We start from the raw sequence: 19,380 nt of genomic DNA, 5'->3' as shown, positions 1-19,380 counted from the left end.
GACTGAAATTTTTAGTACGGTATTCATTTAGTATGCATGGTTACTTTGTTAGATGATGTATACATCAATCAATGGTGGTATTGTATATTTTGTAATTGTTTTGTGTTGGAGCGACTCTTTGTGTGAGTTACAACTCGATTGAAAGGTGGTGTTTATTTACGGCAACAACAGTAGAAGGATACAAAAGCCACATTTTTTTTTCTTTTAGTTCAAGTTAGTGTATATTCTGTGGTGAGTTTTTTTTTATCGTGGGGGGAGTGGGGGATCAAACCCAACGACCGTCCTGAGCGGCACCAGATTCTATGTAGCCCTACCCCCACCCACTCCACCCAAACCACTGATTGCGGGCCTAGACTATTAGTCGGCCCCTATTATTGTTCTTGCGGAAAAATGGGGGTATAAATCGTCCAAAAACAATCAATTTATTTTATTGTTTATTTAGAGTGGATAATTTTGTTTGTACGTTGGGATGGGAATGGGTCTGTCCGCTGTTCTGTCTGGTGTCTGGTCCCGGTCTTTAATTCTGCAAAGTGGATTTTCGTTATAATCCCTAACAGAGAGTCTTCTCCCTTGGGTTACATTATCGCACCAGCAAGCTCAGATGATCCAGATTGACAGAATGTTTTTCTTGCAATATTGAAATTATTTAATAGGAGAAAATATAAACGTAAACAAACTTCCGCATACATAATCTGTACCTCTTAACGTAGGCAAACTTTATATTAGACAGTTTTTATGTTTTGCTGTTTAGGCAAAAATAGGCTAGCGTTGTCTTGTTTTTATCAACAAATTAACATTTATTTTCATTCAATCACGTGACCGATTTCAGAACGCTGCACGATGGCGGCGGCAAAATTGCTGTAATTTCGACACGATTGTTTTAATAATTTGTGATAATATAGCAATATTCAAAGGCTTCAGAAATGCTAACAGAGGGACTTACAGGCAGATTCTAATGACGATACCCTGAAAGGTTGTATTTGCGAATATGAAAAGTATGGAAACTGTCCTCATGCTCATGCTTTACTTTTGACTGGTCTTCAAAAATTTATCACAACGCTCAACACTAGAAGTTATATCTCTAGAAAGATAGCTACTAATTATAACCAATGATGCAAATGGGTACTAAGAGGCACCAAATATGCTCAGTTTTTGTAGTAGCCTATTCAAGATTAAAATAGAAAGATTTTTTTATGGTCAATATGGATGGGAAACTGCCTCCCAATCCCAAGATAACCGTGCTCAGTTTGTAGGCTTATAACTCCTAGCCTTAAACTGAATATCCAGGCTCTGTTGTTGTACAACCAGAGGCTGAAATCAGTAATGGCAGTTAAGTTTTGAAATCGGGCAATGTGGACGCATTGGTGAAAACAGGTCAACCATTCAAATACTGATCAGAATAGGCCTACTTGTTAATTAAATCCACTGTTGGGCCATGTAAGGACACTAGGCTACTGAGTCTGAGGTGGGTAAAAAATTCATAACCCAAAAAACCCAAGGGATATTAAATGTCAAAACATTTATTTTTCGTGTGTCCAAATTGGCTGTCTTCCATGTAGTTACTTGTTACCGGTAGTTAAGTTCGGTAGCCTACTATTAGTACATAACTCTTATTACTGACTTCAATCTCTAGGAGTGGAGACCAATGGGCATATGAAAGTGATGGGCCACCCCTTGTATCAGTCATGTGACTGGCAAAATCAAATTCTATAGGCCTTCATTTTTATGTAGGCCTAACCTTGACCTAGCCTAGAACAGGGCCGTATGTAGGATTTTAAATGGAGGTGGAGCAGATTGGTTGGGGGCGCCAATATAATGCCCGAGTTATTGAGCGCAGAGCGGCATCTGGCGAAGCAGGGAGCGGTGTGTGTGGGGGTCTGACAGACCTAGATAACACATCTCATCTCTCAACCCTCCCTGTTTCGAGATGAGAGCTGTTCCTATTAACTTCAACGTAGCACCTCCTGGAGTGATTCACTCCCGCTAGTTTTAAACACAATTGACAATATTTTGCATCAAAACAACGATAGATTATTGTTATTTATAATATTTCTGCCACACCCAACTGCAATTAAGCTTATAATCCTACATGAAACGGGTACAAATCGTCGTATTTAAAATCGAGGCGTTAAGCCGTTACTAAGGCCGCCATCTTTTTAAACGGCATACGTTTAACGCTGTCATCATGATGAAGGCAGGGCTAAATAGAAGGCTTTTATAACATCCAATCAAAAAGGCAATCGAAAGTGGAGAACATGTCAACACACAAAATGACATCCACATATTATATCCACGAATCATTACAGAAAATAAAATCAAATTACGGCGATAATGTTGAATTAAAACCCGAACAAGAAATTATTTTAGACCTGATAATAAATGGCAAGAAGGATGTTTTTACTTTTTTAGCAACAGGATTTGGCAAATCATTGAATTATATATTAATTCATTTGATTTCAAATAGGGGCGTGTAGTGTCGGCGCATATCTAAAGCACTCTAAACTATGAATGGATTTAGATGGCGGCGTATGTCAGACAAAAACAACGCTTCATTAATTCAAACGCGAATATTTGGAGTTAGGCGATAGTTGTGCCACAACATTGGCCTATGTAAGTTTAATTAGTCATAATAGCATAAATAAACTTATCTTATTTTAAAGATGTTACATGCATTAATAAAGAAATTGAGTTTGCCACTTGGAACTAAAGGTATCCAATCGTAGCTAAAAACAATCAGTATATCTCAACGTTTTTTGGTACGTTCTCGTAGCTAGACAGACCCTCCCCCCACAATTTTGAAAATTAGACTGCCACAAACGCGTTTTCCACGCACTTGGAGCCACAATCAAGGTCGCTAGCAAGTGATCCTGTGTGTCAATTTCGGCGGCGCCATTTCTCATTTTGATGATAAGAAACTTCTTGTCCTCCCTCAGAAAATTTTGAAAAATAACGCTGCTGGAAACACGTTTTTCGGCCACTCTGGTGATATCTAAGAGTCGATTTTGTATTTTATATGGTCGATTTTCTTTCAGGGGCGGCAGATTTAGGAGAGGCAGTTGCTCCTAGTGCCCCCGTGCCTGTGGTGGCGCCCCATAGCCTCCACATAGTGATATAAGAGTGTTTGGATCAGGTACCCATTGGCGACTTGGCGTGTGGGCGCCCTTAAAATCGACTGATTGATCAGTGCCTGAAGAGCATCACTGTGTGATCATAATCACGTGTATTATTTTATAATTGAAAGGTCAAATTTTTTGAGGGGCGCCATTTCTCGGGGCGCCTTATTTTTCTGGGGGTGCAATGTACCCCCTGCACCCCTGCTAGATACGGCCCCGGCCTAGAATACATTGCTAATTTGCCAGGAGTGCTGTCGCACTCGTCCTTCCATCCATCGACGGTTTGTTTGTGGACACTCTATAGGTCACATTATTTATCTGATTTTGACGAAACCTAAAATATTGGCATGTATCGGACCATAAGTTCATAGATTATGGCCCCTGATTGTATGAAAAATCACATTTTTAGCTTGTGGACACTGTAGTGGTCACAATTTTCATCTGTTTTAATGAAACTTGAAATGCATGTTTATAGCCCAAAGGTCTTGGTGCCTTTAGATATTTACGCATATCTTGTTTTTAGTTTGTAGTCCTTGTAGAGTTCACAATTATTATCCAATTTAAAATATATATTGGAATGTTACTAAATATATCACCGTTAGTGTTACACATCAATGTATTGTAAATGTATGTAATACCAAGGTTGTGGACACTCTAGAAGTTAAAATTTTTATCCAACTTTGATAAAACTTGAAATGTATGATTATAATCCAAAGATCTTGGTTCCTTAAAATATTTGAGCATTTTACGATTTTAGCTTGTGGACACTCTTATTTTAAAACATTTTAATGTATCACCATTACATCCTAATATAAAGTTCAAATTTTGATGAAACTTAAAATATCTCTTTATATCCCAAATATCTCAGTCCCTTTTGATTTTCACGCATTTCAGACCATAACTTCTGGATTATGTCCACATTCATAATGTGGATGTTTATTGCCGTCACCCCTTATGTGTGTGTGTGTGTGTCGCCTACAGGCCGCAATTCTTAACTGATCGTCTTGAAACTTTACATACTTATTCCTTATACCCTAAGGATGTCCCCTATTGTTTTTGGTGCTTGGCCGACCCCCAGGGGCAGAGCCACACCCATTTTTTGTATTTGTTTGTCGTCTACAGGACACATTTCCTAATGGATACACTTGAAACTTTTCATATTTATTCCTTATACAGTCTTTCACCCTAAGGATCATCAATATTGTTTTTGGTGCATGCCCAAGCCCCATAGACAACCATGCCAATTTTCTCTTTGTGTTTCACCTACAGGCAACAATTCTTATTGGATCGTCTTGAAAACTTTACGTATTTATTCCTTGTACCGCAAGGATGATCCCTATTGTTTTTGGTGCATGCCCGACCCCCAGGGGCAGAGCCATGCCCATGTATTGTATTTGTTGTCTCAGATCCACATGAAACTTTCCATACTTATTCCTTATACCCTTAGGAACATCACTATTGTTTTTGGTGCATGCCCATTGCCCAACCCTCAGAGCTACGCCCATTTTCTCTTTGTATGTCTTGTGTGTCGCCTACAGGCAACAAAACTTTTCATACTTACTCCTTGTACCCTAAGGATTACCTTTTTTATATTTGGTGCATGGCCAACCGCCTGGGGCAGCCACGTCCAATTTTTTTGTGTGTCTGTGTGTTGCCTAGTCAGTAATTCTTAACAGATCCTTATACCCTTTATGATGATTCGTATTTGGTGAATGCCCGACCCCCAGGAGCAGAGGCACACCCACTTTTCTCTGTGTGTGTGCTGCCTACAGGAAACAACTCTGAATGGATTATCTTGGAACTTGGTATACTTATTCCTTATAAAAGTTATAGCCTAAAGATGCCAACTATTGATTTTGGCTCATAAGCTGACCCCCAGTGGCAGAGCCACACCCAATTTTGGTGTTGTTTGTATACAAGCTGCAGTTCTGAATGGATCAGCTTCGAATTTGACATAAGTATCCATTTAGCCTATTGGTGGCAACTTTTGATATTGGTGCATGTCCCGACCTCCAGGGGCAGAGCCACGCCCAATTTTAGTTTTTAGCGTCTCAAGGCTACAAATCCGAATGGATAATCTTGGAACTTTGTATACTTATTTCTTATACCTTAAGGACGGTAACTATTGATTTTGTGCTCCCCAAACCCCCTCTTTGGGCGATGGCACAAACTCTTTTTTGTCTGTACTTAATGACATACAGATTGCAATTATTAACAGTTTTGGATACAATTTGGCATGGTCCATCGTAGGGTACCTATTTATATTGGTCCATGTCCAAAACCCAGGGGCAGAGCTTGAATTCTAAATGGATCATCTTGGAACTTGACATATTTATTCCTTATACCGAAAGGATAGCAACTATTTATTTTGGTGCATGTACGGACACATAACCCTTGTAAGATTTTGGGGCATTACTGATAATCTATTAGTGTTCCTTTAGAGGTCAAAACAGTGTGTGATGCATGTTCTGTACTTGATAACGAATAGTAAATTTTTCCTACACGTTATTTTTATAGAATATAATTCTAATTTTATCCAGACACGGTATAATACAGCTTGGGACACCTATCTCCAATTCCACATGAAGACCGATGGATTTAAGTTGTTTGAAAATGTATCATGTATATTGAGTTAGTTGCTCCGCCCTAAGGTAGAGGAATTTAATAGGCCAGTAGCTGACACCGAATAATGTTATCAGAAGGAACATTTTGCTCCAGTATCGGGAATTTAAAAGAACTTTGCTTTGACTAATAGAAATATATTCGGAATAAAAATATTGTTGTTCTAGGTTCTAACCTTGCAGTATTTTTATTTGGTGGATTATTTTACTGAGGAGGCTTACTTTTTAAACCTTATTTGGGCACATGTCTTTAATTAGCCAATCGTTGAAATGTAAACAGACGATAACACATGGTTTATTATTTACTAAACATGCAGACGATGACACTTAATATAGGTCCACATTTCCGTCGCCCCTGTTCCCCTGTGTGTGTCCAACCTCGTGGGTTTTCTCCGGGTCCTCCGATTTCCTTCCACTGCTAAAGACCCCTTACTCGCAAGCGAATTATTGAAATAAAAATTAAACCATATGTTAGTCCCGAAATGACCTAGTTTGTGTCAAGTTGACTGGATGTTAAACAGCATCTCTCTCTCCTCTGTGTGTGGGTGTGTGTGTGTCTGTGGTTCGCCTACAGACCACAATTCTTAACTGATCATCTTGAAACTTTACATACTTATTCCTTATACCCTAAGGTTGATCCCTATTGTTTTTGGTGCATGCCGGACCCCCAGGGGCAGAGCCACCGCCCATTTCTTTTACTTGTTTGTTTGTCGTCTACGGGCCGCATTTCTTAATGTATCATCTTGAAACTAATACTAATTCCTTATGCCCTAAGAAACATCCCTATTGTTTATGGTGCATGCCCAACCCCCAGGGGGCAGAGCCATGTCCATTTTCCTTTTGTGTGTGGCCTACAGGCCGCAATTCTTAATCGATTGTCTTGAAAACTTTTCATACTTATTCCTTATGTCCTAAGAATGACCTCTATTATTTTTGGTGCATGCTCGACCACCTGGAACAGAGACACGACCAATTATTGTGTATGTCTTGTGTTTCGCCCACAGGTGGCAATTCTTAATAGATCCTTTTCAAACTCGGCATGCATATATATTCCTTATAGCCTAAGGATGTCAACTATTGATTTTGGTGTATGTCCCCTCCCCCAGGGGCAGAGCCACGCCCAAATTTTGTGTTTTATCGTATACAGGCCGCATTTCTGAATGGATCATCTTGGAACTTGGCATATGTATTCCTTATAGCCTAAGGGTGGCAACTATTGATTATGGTGCATGTCCCGACCCCCAGGGGAGGGGCAGAGCAATGCCCAATTTATGTGTTTAGTGCCTGAAGGCCACAATTCTGAATGGATTATCTTGGAACTTGGTAAACTTATTCCTTATACCCTAAGGACGGCAACTATTGATTTTGGTGCATGATTTCTCCCCCCCCCCTACCACCACCTTTGGGCAGTGCAACACCCATTTTTTTTTAATATTTTGTCTGTAAATGATATATAGACTGCAATTATTAACAGATTTGGATCCAATTCGGAATGATACATCATAGGGTTGTACCTATTTATATTGGTCCATGTCCAAACCCCAGGGGCAGAGCTATGCCCGATTTTTGTGATTTTTGTCTGAATGGAACTTATTTATTTATTCCTTATACCATAAGGATAGCAACTATTTATTTTGATACATATCCTGACCCCCAGGGGTGTGGTGTCGTACCACACCCACTTTTTTGTCTGTAAATACTCTACATTTTGCTATAATTAAACGTTTTTGTTCAAATTCAGCATATCTGTCATTTCAATAAACAGGGTGGCACCTATTTTATATTGTTCCAAATCCAACCCCCAGGGGCAGAGCCACACCCAAAACACTCCATTTTGTTTGATTGTGAGGAGATGTAAAGAGCGAAATATAAAATTGGATTTTATCAAAACTGCAGGTATAATACTATAGGGCCTATATACTGTAGAGGTTACCCAAGTTATGTAAATGTGTTCTGGTTAATGTATTGAAGTCGTTAGCTAGTACTAGTGACAACGAGAACTAGGTTAACAAGGATAAGTCTGGTAGTTTAAAATCAGGGAATGTCATTATATAGAGCAGGAGCCCAGGGGGTTAACCTAGCTGAAAAGTGTACTAATTTTCACCTATATGGTATCAATGTATGTATATCTGGTATCATCAGAATGTAAGTCTGCCGGGTTTCTGGTGGTGGGTGTGGTATTCCACGCCCAAAATGCGATGCCCCCCAACTAGTCTAGATTAGCTCAAAAGTGTACCACATGAAAATCGCACAGCAATGTAACGTACATCTTCAGGTATTACAAAAACACTCTGACAGACATTTCTAGTGGTGGGGTACCCCTGACAGAGCTATGTAATTGCCAGACATTTGTAGTGATGGAGTATCCCTGACAAGAGTTATCTAATTTCCAGACCAAAGCTAGGCTAGATTAGCTCAAATCTGTACCACCTAAAACAGCTTTGGAGTTGTTCAGTACCACCACAGGAATTATGAATGACCACTGCCAGACAGTTTGTGTGGTTGGTTGCCCCTAACAGACACGCCCAAAATAACACGACCCCCAACTAGGATAGATTAGTCGGCACTGTTCCTGTGGTCCAAAAATTAAAAATTATGCCAGGATGCGTAGAATACTAATACCTAGCACATATGAAAGAAGCGATAAACTGCGGTTGTAGGAACAATTTTATTTTTCAAAAACGCATATTTAGCCCCATAAAATGTGTTTTGCCCAAAAATCAATTCCTTGCAATCGCTCCCGGTCCCGGTCTAGCTCCCGGTCTAATAGTCTGATAATCCAAATATGGTAATCCCATGCATTAGAAACGTGGTTAGTCGCCCTCCTAGGTGCCCATATAAGTACACTGTGTTGAAATCCAGGATAGCGTCTGTGCAGTTGACCAATCCGATAAAGGAGGTACCTGGTTAGTTTCCCGGGGCTCAATGCGTGACTCATGCGCGTGACCTCTTTATAGGGGGCGTGCACGGTTTAAGTTTCATAGAGCAGTCCGAAAGGGGAAGATCATACCCACAGCTTCCTCGGCTTAGTGGCAGGGAAACAAACATTGTTCGGACATCATTTAGACACCACTTGGATTAGACCACCCCGTTAAGTCGTGGGAGAACCATATGATGTTGAGGGTACCGTTAGTAAACTTGTCCTACGAAAAGGTGGGGTAAAGAGAATGATGTTAATGGTAATGTAGTAAACACAAGCTAGGGAAAGAGAACTTATATTTAGCTTATATTTAATGTCATAGCTGTGTGTGTAGTTTCCTGTATTATGGATGTTATAAAGATATAAAAACATAGTTAACGTGAACAGTGTTTTAGATTTAACTGATCATTTGAAATAATTAATCACAATGTGAAGTCAAAGAAAACTCCTAGACAATAGTATCAATGGCCGTTGTCTGGAAGTTCCTGATTACACATCTGTCGGGCCGTAGTGTCACATAGGTTATTTCTCTAAGAACTTTTATTTTTGGAATGAGACTGCTATCATTAACACATTCTTTCACTAAAATGTTAGTATGGAGCAAAGGTGGCAAGATAAGGGCTTTTCATACAAAATTAAGCAGTTTTATTCTCTAAAATATAATCGAGATTGGCCCTTTAAAGCTGCAATTTCATATTTTTAAGTTATATTTTTAAAATTTATTAAAATAAAGCCTTAAAATAGATGGTATCTATAAACAGTCCTACCTTGTTAAAGAATAATCCTATTAATCCTATAATTCACTATTCCCAGTTGAGAAACTGGCAAAAATATCATTTTCAACTTTAAATACAAACGTTTGAAGATAGCTATTCCATGGGGGGAATAGGAAAACAAGGGAGGTAATTGTGTTATTATTTCCGGGGTCAAAGGATTTTTAATAGGGAGAATGATACCTATAATCGTATAATAGTGAGTTGACAACCTGTTGCCCAAAAGACATAGAAATAATTATGTTTTGACTTTCTTAGAAAATATGAAATTATCGCTTTAAGCTTCCAAAGAATACAGCAAAATGCACTTTAACAGATGCAATTAAAGACACTCAATATTACAGCAAGTGTCACAGATGATTATTGGATGACAATGAAATAATTTATGTACAACAATTGTATATAGATAATAAATATGTATTTGTTTTCATATCAAATCAATATCTTCCAAAAAACATCAGTAAGTGTCACAGATGATCATTGATTTTTAATATTACAGGCCAAGTTGTGTTATTTATTCCATGTTGAAACATTTTTTCTTTCATTATTTATTACAGAGCCAATATTTATTTATATAAATCAGTATTGTACAATCAATTGATAATATGCCCGTACACACAGTTAATTCAAAAATGTCCAAGAAAGGGAAGATGTTGGAACAACCGGTCAAAATGTCTAAAAAGGAAGGTACATCTGAAAAGAAAAAAGGAAAGGTAGAGATTTTGTTTAACTGTTAAAGTGGCAATATTGTTATTAATTTATCATAACCAACCAATTCCAATCTTTGAATGGAATTAAAACATACTATATTATGGTCATCTACAAACTGATTGAGGTTTAGAAACCTCCAATTTGTGGGTGAACATGACAGGCCGATTTCTGCATAATTGAAAACACAATTATCTATATATATATATTTGTGACTGTCGTTTGTCTGTCTGTCTGTCTGTCTGTTCGGGGTTGGCGGCTAAACTAGGTCTGCCCCGAGTCTGAAATTTGGGGTATAGGGGTAGCTCGGACCGGGGAGTAACACAGGCCAGGTGGCGTTAGTCTACCACTTCCGGTTTCGGAGTTATGACCCCCGAGCGAAGTCGGTCTGTTCGGGGTTGGCGGCTACACTAGGTCTGCCCCGAGTCTGAAATTTGGGGTAAAGGGGTAGCTCGGACCGGGGAGTAGCATAGGCCAGGTGACGTTAGTCTACCATTTCCGGTTTCGGAGTTATGACCCCCGAGCGAAGTCTGTCTGTTCGGGGTTGGCGGCTACATCTGCCCCGAGTCTGAAATTTAGGGTATAGGGGTTACATAAACCAGGTGGCGTTAGTCTACCACTTCCAGTTTCGGAGTTATGACCCCCGAGTGAAGCCGGGTATCCTGCTAGTATCACATAATATGAAGTTGCTTTATTATTCAGTATGTATATATCTACATTGTAGGAAGCAAATAGAAAACGGCATACTGATAATAGTACCAATAAAAATGAGTCTGTTTCCAAAGTTGGTAAACAAAATAGAAATGGAAACCAAAGAACTGATGAAAACCTTGGAGCAGTTAAAAACATTGAATGTCATGGAAGGTAATAAAATAAAACTTTCTGAATTGATATTCAGTCCGTCTGTCAGTGAGAATAGTGAAACTTTGTGTATAGTTTCATTACATCAAACTTGAGTATAGTTTCAGGACATCATTACCTTGACTAAGTTTAATGATGAGCAATTTGATTGCTCAAGACTTTGGAGCTCGACAACTTTGAATCTAGTTGAGAGAGAATGCTGAAACTTGGCGTATATCATTACATCAATACTTTGATTTAAAATTGTGTGTCATCTAATAACCTTTCTTAATTTGGCCGGGGACATCACCATCACTGTTGGTTTGTTATACGCCGACATTTTCATGTGGACGTATTATGCCATCGCTCCTGTCCGTCCGTCCGTCCGTCCACAATTTGTTTCTATACACTCTACAGGTCACAATTTTTATCCGATTTTGATGTAACTTGAAATATAGGTCTGTCTCCCAAAGATCTTGGTTCCTTTCGATATTGGCATGTATCGGACCATAACTTCATGGATTATGGCCCCTGAATGCCCTGATTGTTCGAAAAATTACATTTATAGCTTGTGGACACTCTAGAGGTCACAATTTTCATCTGATTTTGAGAAACTTGAATTGAAATGCATGTTTATAATCCAAAGATCTCGGTTCCTTTCAATATTTGCGCATATTGGATCATAAGCTTCCTGAATAATGGCCCCTGATTAGACGAAAAATCAAGTTTTTGGCTTTTGATCTCTTTTAGAGGTCACAATTATTATCAGATTTAATAAAACGTTCGAATATATTACCATTACACCCTTATGATGGTTGAGTTTGAATTTAGTGGACCCTCTAGAAGTCACAATTTGATGAAACTTAAAATGTATCTTTATATCGCAAATATTTCACTCCCTTTCGATGTTCATGCATTTCATACCATAGCTTCCTGGATTATAACACCTGATTGTACGAAATATCGCTTTTTAATACGCCCACATTGAAATGTCGTCGTATATTGTTGTTGCCCCAGTCCGTCTGGCGGTCCGGCGTCCACAATTGCTTGTGGGCACTCTTATGGCTGAAGTTAATATCCGATTGACTTTAAATTGATACACAGTGTTTAAGGTCATGAGACGAAGAAGCCTATTGATTTTCAGCGATTTCCGATAATTACTGTCAGAGTTATGGCCCTTGATCACTTTGAAAAATCTTGTGGACGCTCTAGAGGCTAAAATTAATATCCGATTGACTTTAAATTTATACACAGTGTTTAAGGTCATGAGACGAAGAAGCCTATTGATTTTCAACGATTTGGGATAACTACTGCCAAAGTTATAGCTCTTGATCACTTTGAAAAATCTTGTGACGCTTTAGAGGCTAAAGTTATCATCAGATTGAAACACAGAGTTTAAAGGACAATATTGGTGCTAGTCATTATCACATATGTGATAGAGCTGGTTAAACACATTCCAAATATAATTTTAACACAGAGATCATTGCTACGATAGCTGAGTAATACACGTTTCCTGAATCGGAATTGACGAACGTCAATGGAAAAAACGAGTCATCTCTATATATAACTGACTGATGTGACGAGTTATAACAGATACACGGCCGAATTTCTACTCACTTATAATTCCTTTGAAGACCAAAAGTTGTTATATTGGACTGTAAGAGGATACCTGACAATTCAATAAAGTAATTGAATGTCATTAGATAAGAGAACACGAGAAAAATAGAAATAGTCTGTACATTCCCTTGTTTAGGCTGACCTTAAAAATATCTTTGTTTCGCCTAACGCGACCGACTAACTAAAACCACCCCCGACTTAAATTATTTTATTGCACTTTTCCGCGATCTTTTTATTTTATTTTGTGTGTCAACCTGAAATATATCACAAGAGTTATTTCCCTTTACTATGGCTATGGTTTGATTCATTATTGAAACTGGTTGATCAAGACGAAAGCGTCATAGGTGTCGCTTCTCAACAAAATGGTTGCAGCGAAAGCACGTCCATTCCCACGAAATGATTCTGCCTCTATGTCTGTGGGGCGTCGTTTTAAACATGACGAAGATATTTTCAATATCCGTTTTCGAGAAAAATGAAGGTACAACCCGCACGATCGTTAAAAACGTGTTGAAGGGGTTTCACACTTAGAGTTCGTGGCAAATCGTGTGCGAGTCTCGGAGTCGTGCATCACAAAAAATCCCGATGTCATACTCATTGATTTGTTTGACAATAAAAAAAGACGAATCTTTCCCCCCCAGAAAATTATCAACCTGTCAAATTAGCTCTTTAAAAAAAAATCTGAAAAAAAACCCCGACCTACCGACCCTTCTCCTCGATTGTGGGTCGGGTTTGGCGAAACAAAGATATTTTGAAGGTCAGCCTTATATTCATTCTATACCTTATAAAAACATGGTAATGCACAGACTTTTTCTGTTTTTCTTTCGTGTTTACTTTTCTAGTGGCAGTCAATTCTTTTTATGAATTATCAGATGTCCTCTCACATTCTCACACAACAACTTTTGGTCTTCGAAGGAATTATTAGTGAGCAGAAATTCGCCCATATATCCGTTATCACTCGTCACATCAGTCAGTTATATAGAGATATGACTTGTGTTTTCCTTTGGCGTTCGTCACTTCCGATTCAGGAAACATGTATTACTCAGCTGTCGTAGCAATGATCTCTGTGTTAAAATTATATTTGAATGTGTTTAACCAGCTCTATCACATATGTGATAATGACTGGCACCAATATTGTCCTTTAAGGTCTTGAGATGAACAAGTATATTGATTTTCAATGAGTCTTTATGACTTGAACAGCTAAATCCATGATGTTAAAAGTTTCGTATACTAAACGTTAGCATATGGCAGAACTTTATAAAAACCAAACAAATTCTAATGGTTTTCTGATAATTATTTAATGAGTTGTTACTCTTAATCAGATTTTAATGTATTATAAATGTTTCATTACCGAAAAAAGTAAAAATATGCGACAACTCTTGTTGACTGCCTGGACTATCTAGCTGCTGTGGGCGTATGTTTTCTTATTATCTATCCATCTCTTGCAAAATGAGGGCGTATCTTGCCTGGCAACTGCTGGTTATTATACGCCCATATGGAAATGTGGAGGGCCTGACAAGGACAGCTCTAGTCATTCAGATGGGACGAAAAACCAAGGTTCCGTGTAGGCCATAGTGCCGCTGTCTGGGCAAAATTTTCACTCATAGCACACTGTATGGCGTATGCCTGTCTTCATTAGCCCATTTAGCCCCAGTTGAAGCAGAAGAGTAGGACGTTAAATCCCATTTCCGTCGTCCACAATTTCTTGTGAACACTACAGACTACATTTATCATCTGATTGTTTTGATATTGATATATATGTCGTTTGCATCAGTGGGATGAAGAAGCCTAGATAATTTCAATAATTTCCGTTAATTTCTTCTGGAGTTTCACTTTGTTCAACTTTGTAAACGCTCTGTATATGCATCATTCAAATTTGTGAAAAAAACCCAAAACATATTGAATTTCAGCAATTCCGTTAATTACGTCTTGAGTAATGGCACTTGTTTTTTTATTGAATGTTGTGAATGCTCTAACAACAAAAGTTATTCTGATCTGTATGAAATTTATATGCATCAATTAGATTAGTGAAACGAAGAAGTCTAGTGAATTTCAGCAATTTCCTTCAATTCATATAGAGTTATGGGCCTTGTTTCTTTTTGTTGAACATATGAACACCTGAATGACAATAGTTATCCACTGATCTGTATGAAACTTATATGCATCATTTGAATTAGTAAAACAAAGAATCATATTGAATTTCCATTAATTTCTTCTGGAATTATGGCCCTTGTTTCACTTTGTTGCACCTTGTGAATGCTCTAATGACGAAAGTTATTATCTCATCTGTATGAAATTTATATGCATCATTTAGATTAGTGAAACCACAAAGCCTATTGAATTTCCCTTGTTATGGCCCTTGTTTCACTTTGTTGAACCTTGTGAACGCTATAAAGCCAAAAGTTATCATCTGTATGAAATTTATATGCATCATTTAGATTAGTGAAATCACAAAGCCTATTGAATTTCAGCAATTTACAATAATTACTTCTAGAGTTATGACCCTTGTTTCACTTTGTTCAACTTTGTTAATGCTCGATTGATGAAAGTTATCATCCGATATGTATGAAATTTATATGTGACCTGTGATGGTAAAATGAGTTGGAATGTGCAATAAAATGAGATACAGACAAAACAAGTGTAAATATTGATTTTGATCGAAATTAGGATTTTCACAAAAAGAGTCTATAAATATACTATCCATCGACCCAAGGGGGGTTGGATGGCTGAAAGGTTAGCGTGCACACGCTGTATCATAAAGTCTGTCATTGAGACAACTGGCGTGGTTTTGAATCCCCGGGTGTACGTGGCAAGGAGTAGGGTCGTCTGTCCAACCTCGTGGGTTTTCTCCGGGTCCTCCGGTTTCCTCCCACTGCTAAAGACCCCTACGCGCAAGCGAATTATTGAAATAAAATTAAACCATATGTTAGTCCCAAAAATGACCTAGTTTGTGTCGAGTGGACGTAAAACCACATTTCTCTCTCTCTATCGACCCAAAAGATCAAAATAGCACCGAGTACCGAATTCATAAATCAGTCTTTTCTCTTAAAATTCTCAGCGAAATTAGTTATTTTTCTCTGCTTAATCCCCTGACCGTTGGCACTAAGGTGCTAATTAATTGACGAGATTAACTGCAGTTATTCTCACCAAAGTTATGATATACAAAACATAGATTACTAATGTATGGACTATTCTCATTTGTTCTAAATTATAACACTATCATAGGAAATGTCAATATGCCGCATATGTTGTTGATGTTTTGTTACAAAAAGAGTTCATTGCATGAGATAAATATTCTAGTTGGCGAGAAAAAATAGATAAACTTTTTTTTATATAAAACAAATCTCAAATCAAAATTTTACTACAATTTTCATCTTCAGCACCCCTGAAAACCTTAAGAATGAAATATTCAACAACAAAATAGCAAATAAATGGTATGGTTGCCATGTAATTTTGTTTTGGAACATACCACATCTTTAACATGAAGAATCCTAGACAGTGAATTTCCAATAATTACACCTAGAGTTATCGGCATATATATTGCTCTTGTTTAACTTTGTTGAACCTTGTGACATTCGATTGATAAGTTATTATCTGACCTGTATGATATTTATATGCATCATTTAAATTAGTGAAATAAAGAATCCTATTGAATTTCAGCAATTTAAATTAATTACTTGTAGAGTTATGGCCCTTGTTTCACTTTGTTGAACCTTGTGAACGTTCGAATGATTTAGTTGCTGTGGGTGTATTTTCGTTGCCTGGCAACTGATCTTTTTAAAATGATATGATACAGCATTGTTTTGTTTCCCATCTTACATGCGACGAGGACTCAGGTTCCTCCAACTGCTAAAGAGCCCTACATTATGAAATTATGAAAATTCTAGTCAAGAGGACAGTGCTACTGACCTGGAACAGAATAAAAAGTTAATGTCAAAGCTTTTGTTTTTACACATACTCCTTAGAAATCAACTGGAAGCAAAGAAAAGTCCTTCTAAAATTGAGATAGAACAACAGTTACAATATATTAAAGAGAAAGAGAGGGAATTAGAAGAACAACTAAGACAACAAGAAGAAGAGGAAAGAAAAAATGATCGAGGAAAGAAAAAAGTTCGAAACAAGAGTGGAGGAGGAGGTGTAAGTATTTAATTTTAAGAAAGATGGAATATCATTTAATTCATTAATTTGTTTGCCTGCCCTGAGACGAAGGGGCCTATTGATTTTCATTGATTTTCGATAATTACTGCCCGAGTTATGTATACTAAACGTTAGTATAGGACAGAACTAGACGCGAAATGGGTTGATACTCGCAAACAAATTTTAATGTGTTGTAACTATTTTCATTTGTGACAAGAAAAAAAATATGCGACGACCCTTGTTGGCTGCCCGGACGACTTAGCTTCTGTGGGCTTATGTTTTGTTAGCTGATGTTGAAGAATCAAACTTATTTTGTATTTAAAAATCCAAAGGTATGCTTTCAAATATTGATTTCATAACAAATCTAATGAATGACACATGACACAATTATATGGAATGCAAGTTACTTGAAAAGTTTATTTCAGCAACGTTTCGACGAGGGTTCTCCCGTCTTTATCAAGCTTAATAAAGACGGGAGAACTCTTCTCGAAACGTCACTGAAATAATCTTTTCAAGTAACTTGTATTCCATACAATTGTGCATGTGTTTTTCTTATTGTCCCCCGCCTTTCGAAGAAAGCAGGGGACTATTAAAATGGGTTCGTCCGTCTGTCTGTCTGTCTGTCTGTCTGTCCGTCTGTCTGTCCTTCTGTCTGTCCGTCTGTCTGTCCGTCACACTTTTTGGGACACAATAACTCTCTTCCTAATTGAGCTAGAATGTTCAAACTTGGTGTATGTGTTTATTAGGTCAATGCCTTGATGGAGTTCAAAGATGAGCATTTTCCGCTTAGGGTAAGCAGAGATAAGCAATTTGATTGGTTGATGCTTTGGGACACGATAACTCTCTTCCTAATTGGGCTAGAATGTTCAAACTTGGTGTATGTGTTGATTAGGTCAATGCCTTGATGGAGTTCGAAGATGAGCATTTTCCGCTTAGGGTAAGCAGAGATAAGCAATTTGATTGGTTGATGCTTTGGGACACGATAACTTTTAATTGAGCTAGAATGTTCAAACTTGGTGTATGTGTTTATTAGGTCAATGCCTTGATGGAGTTCGAAGATGAGCATTTTCCGCTTAGGGTAAGCAGAGATAAGCAATTTGATTGGTTGATACTTTGGGGCACGATAACTCTCTTCCTAATTGAGCTAGAATGTTCAAACTTGGTGTATGTGTTGATTAGGTCAATGCCTTGATGGAGTTCGAAGATGAGCATTTTCAGCTTAGGGTAAGCAGAGATAAGCAATTTGATTGGTTGATGCTTTGGGACACGATAACTTTAGTTCTAATTAAGTGAGATTGATGAAACTTGGTGTATAGTTTCATTACAGTAATACCTTGACTAAGTTTGATAATGAGCATTTTCTGCTCAGGGTAAGCAGAGCGATACGCAATTTGATTTGTCGAGACTTTGGAAAACAATAACCCTCCTACTTTGATTGTCCCCCGCCTTTCGAAGAAAGCAGGGAACTATTAAAATGGGTTCGTCCGTCTGTCTGTTTGTCTGTCTGTCCGTTCCGCTTATGGTAAGCAGAGATAAACAATTTGATTGGTTGATCTTCGAATTGAGTAAATGTTCATGCTTATTGTCCCCCGCCTTTCGAAGAAAGCAGGGAACTATTAAAATGGGTTCGTCCGTCTGTCTGTTTGTCTGTCCGTTCCGCTTAGGGTAAGCAGAGATAAACAATTTGATTGGTTGATGCTTTGGGACACTATAACTTTAGTTCTAATTAAGTGAGAGTGATGAAACTTGGTGTATAGTTTCATTACAGTAATACCTTGACTAAGATCGATAATGAGCATTTTCTGCTCAGATTAAGCAGAGCGATAAGCAATTTGATTTGCTGAGACTTTGGAACACAATAACTCTCTAATTATTTTCCTATTTCGGCGGGGGACATCAGCCTCACTGTTGGCTTGTCCAGTTACTAAATGCCACTTAAACAATTTAACCTTATGAAGTATTAGTGAAGCTTTTTTTAAATAAAATCAATATGGTTTCAACTGGTCTATACGTGACCCCAAAGTACAACACAAGATGGAGAAATTAAACATCAACAATGAATGAATGGAATTTGTACTGACTGTTAACTAAAAAGCTGTAATTTAATATATACTATTCAAAAAAAGTAGGGGATATTTGATTTTGGGGGCATAATACTAAAATATGCAAATGACTACGAAAAAAGTCACTATAGAACCTAACAGAAGAAACATTTCCAGTTACATGTGACGCCCAAACGCACCAATAGCTACCGCATGGAATGCAGGTGATGCTTGGGATCATCATGGGGGTCCAACCCAAGATTTGCACGACTCTGACTTTGAATGTTACAGTCATTGTGGCATTGAATTCCAGGGTGGAAACATCAGTTTAATTGTTTTAGTGACCAGAAAACAAACTTTGATATGCGTCGGCTTACCCAAAATGAAAGGTTAAGTGCCCTTGGCATGCTACAGATCGGCACAACACAGGCGGTTGTGGCGCGGACGATGAATGTTTCTCAGTCTGTCATAAGCAGGCTATGGTCCAGATACCGTGATACACAATCTGTACAGGGCAGACCACGCTCAGGTCGACCAAGGGCGACAACTCAAGCCCAGGATCGATTTATCCGTACCTTGGCCTTGAGAAATCGTGTCATCACAGCAAATCAG

At 38.1% G+C, this 19,380-nt stretch overlaps 1 protein-coding gene across 1 annotated transcript in view; it reads left to right on the top strand.

Annotated features, from left to right (window-relative positions):
- Positions 1-834: 834 nt before the first annotated feature.
- The window catches only part of LOC126820880 (titin homolog), a 41,124-nt gene continuing 22,578 nt past the window's right edge, over positions 835-19,380 (top strand). Inside the window, exons 1-4 of the mRNA XM_050549024.2 lie at positions 835-973; positions 9,985-10,140; positions 10,860-10,999; positions 16,555-16,726. Coding sequence (XP_050404981.1) covers positions 10,033-10,140; positions 10,860-10,999; positions 16,555-16,726 — 420 coding nt within the window. The 5' untranslated portion in view covers positions 835-973; positions 9,985-10,032. The remainder of the gene's footprint in view (positions 974-9,984; positions 10,141-10,859; positions 11,000-16,554; positions 16,727-19,380) is intronic.

This window comes from Patella vulgata, chromosome 5, assembly GCF_932274485.2.
Source record: "Patella vulgata chromosome 5, xgPatVulg1.2, whole genome shotgun sequence".
NCBI lineage: Eukaryota > Metazoa > Mollusca > Gastropoda > Patellidae > Patella > Patella vulgata.
The sequence above is the reverse complement of the archived record's forward strand: the minus strand, read 5'-3'. Positions and strand labels throughout refer to the sequence as shown.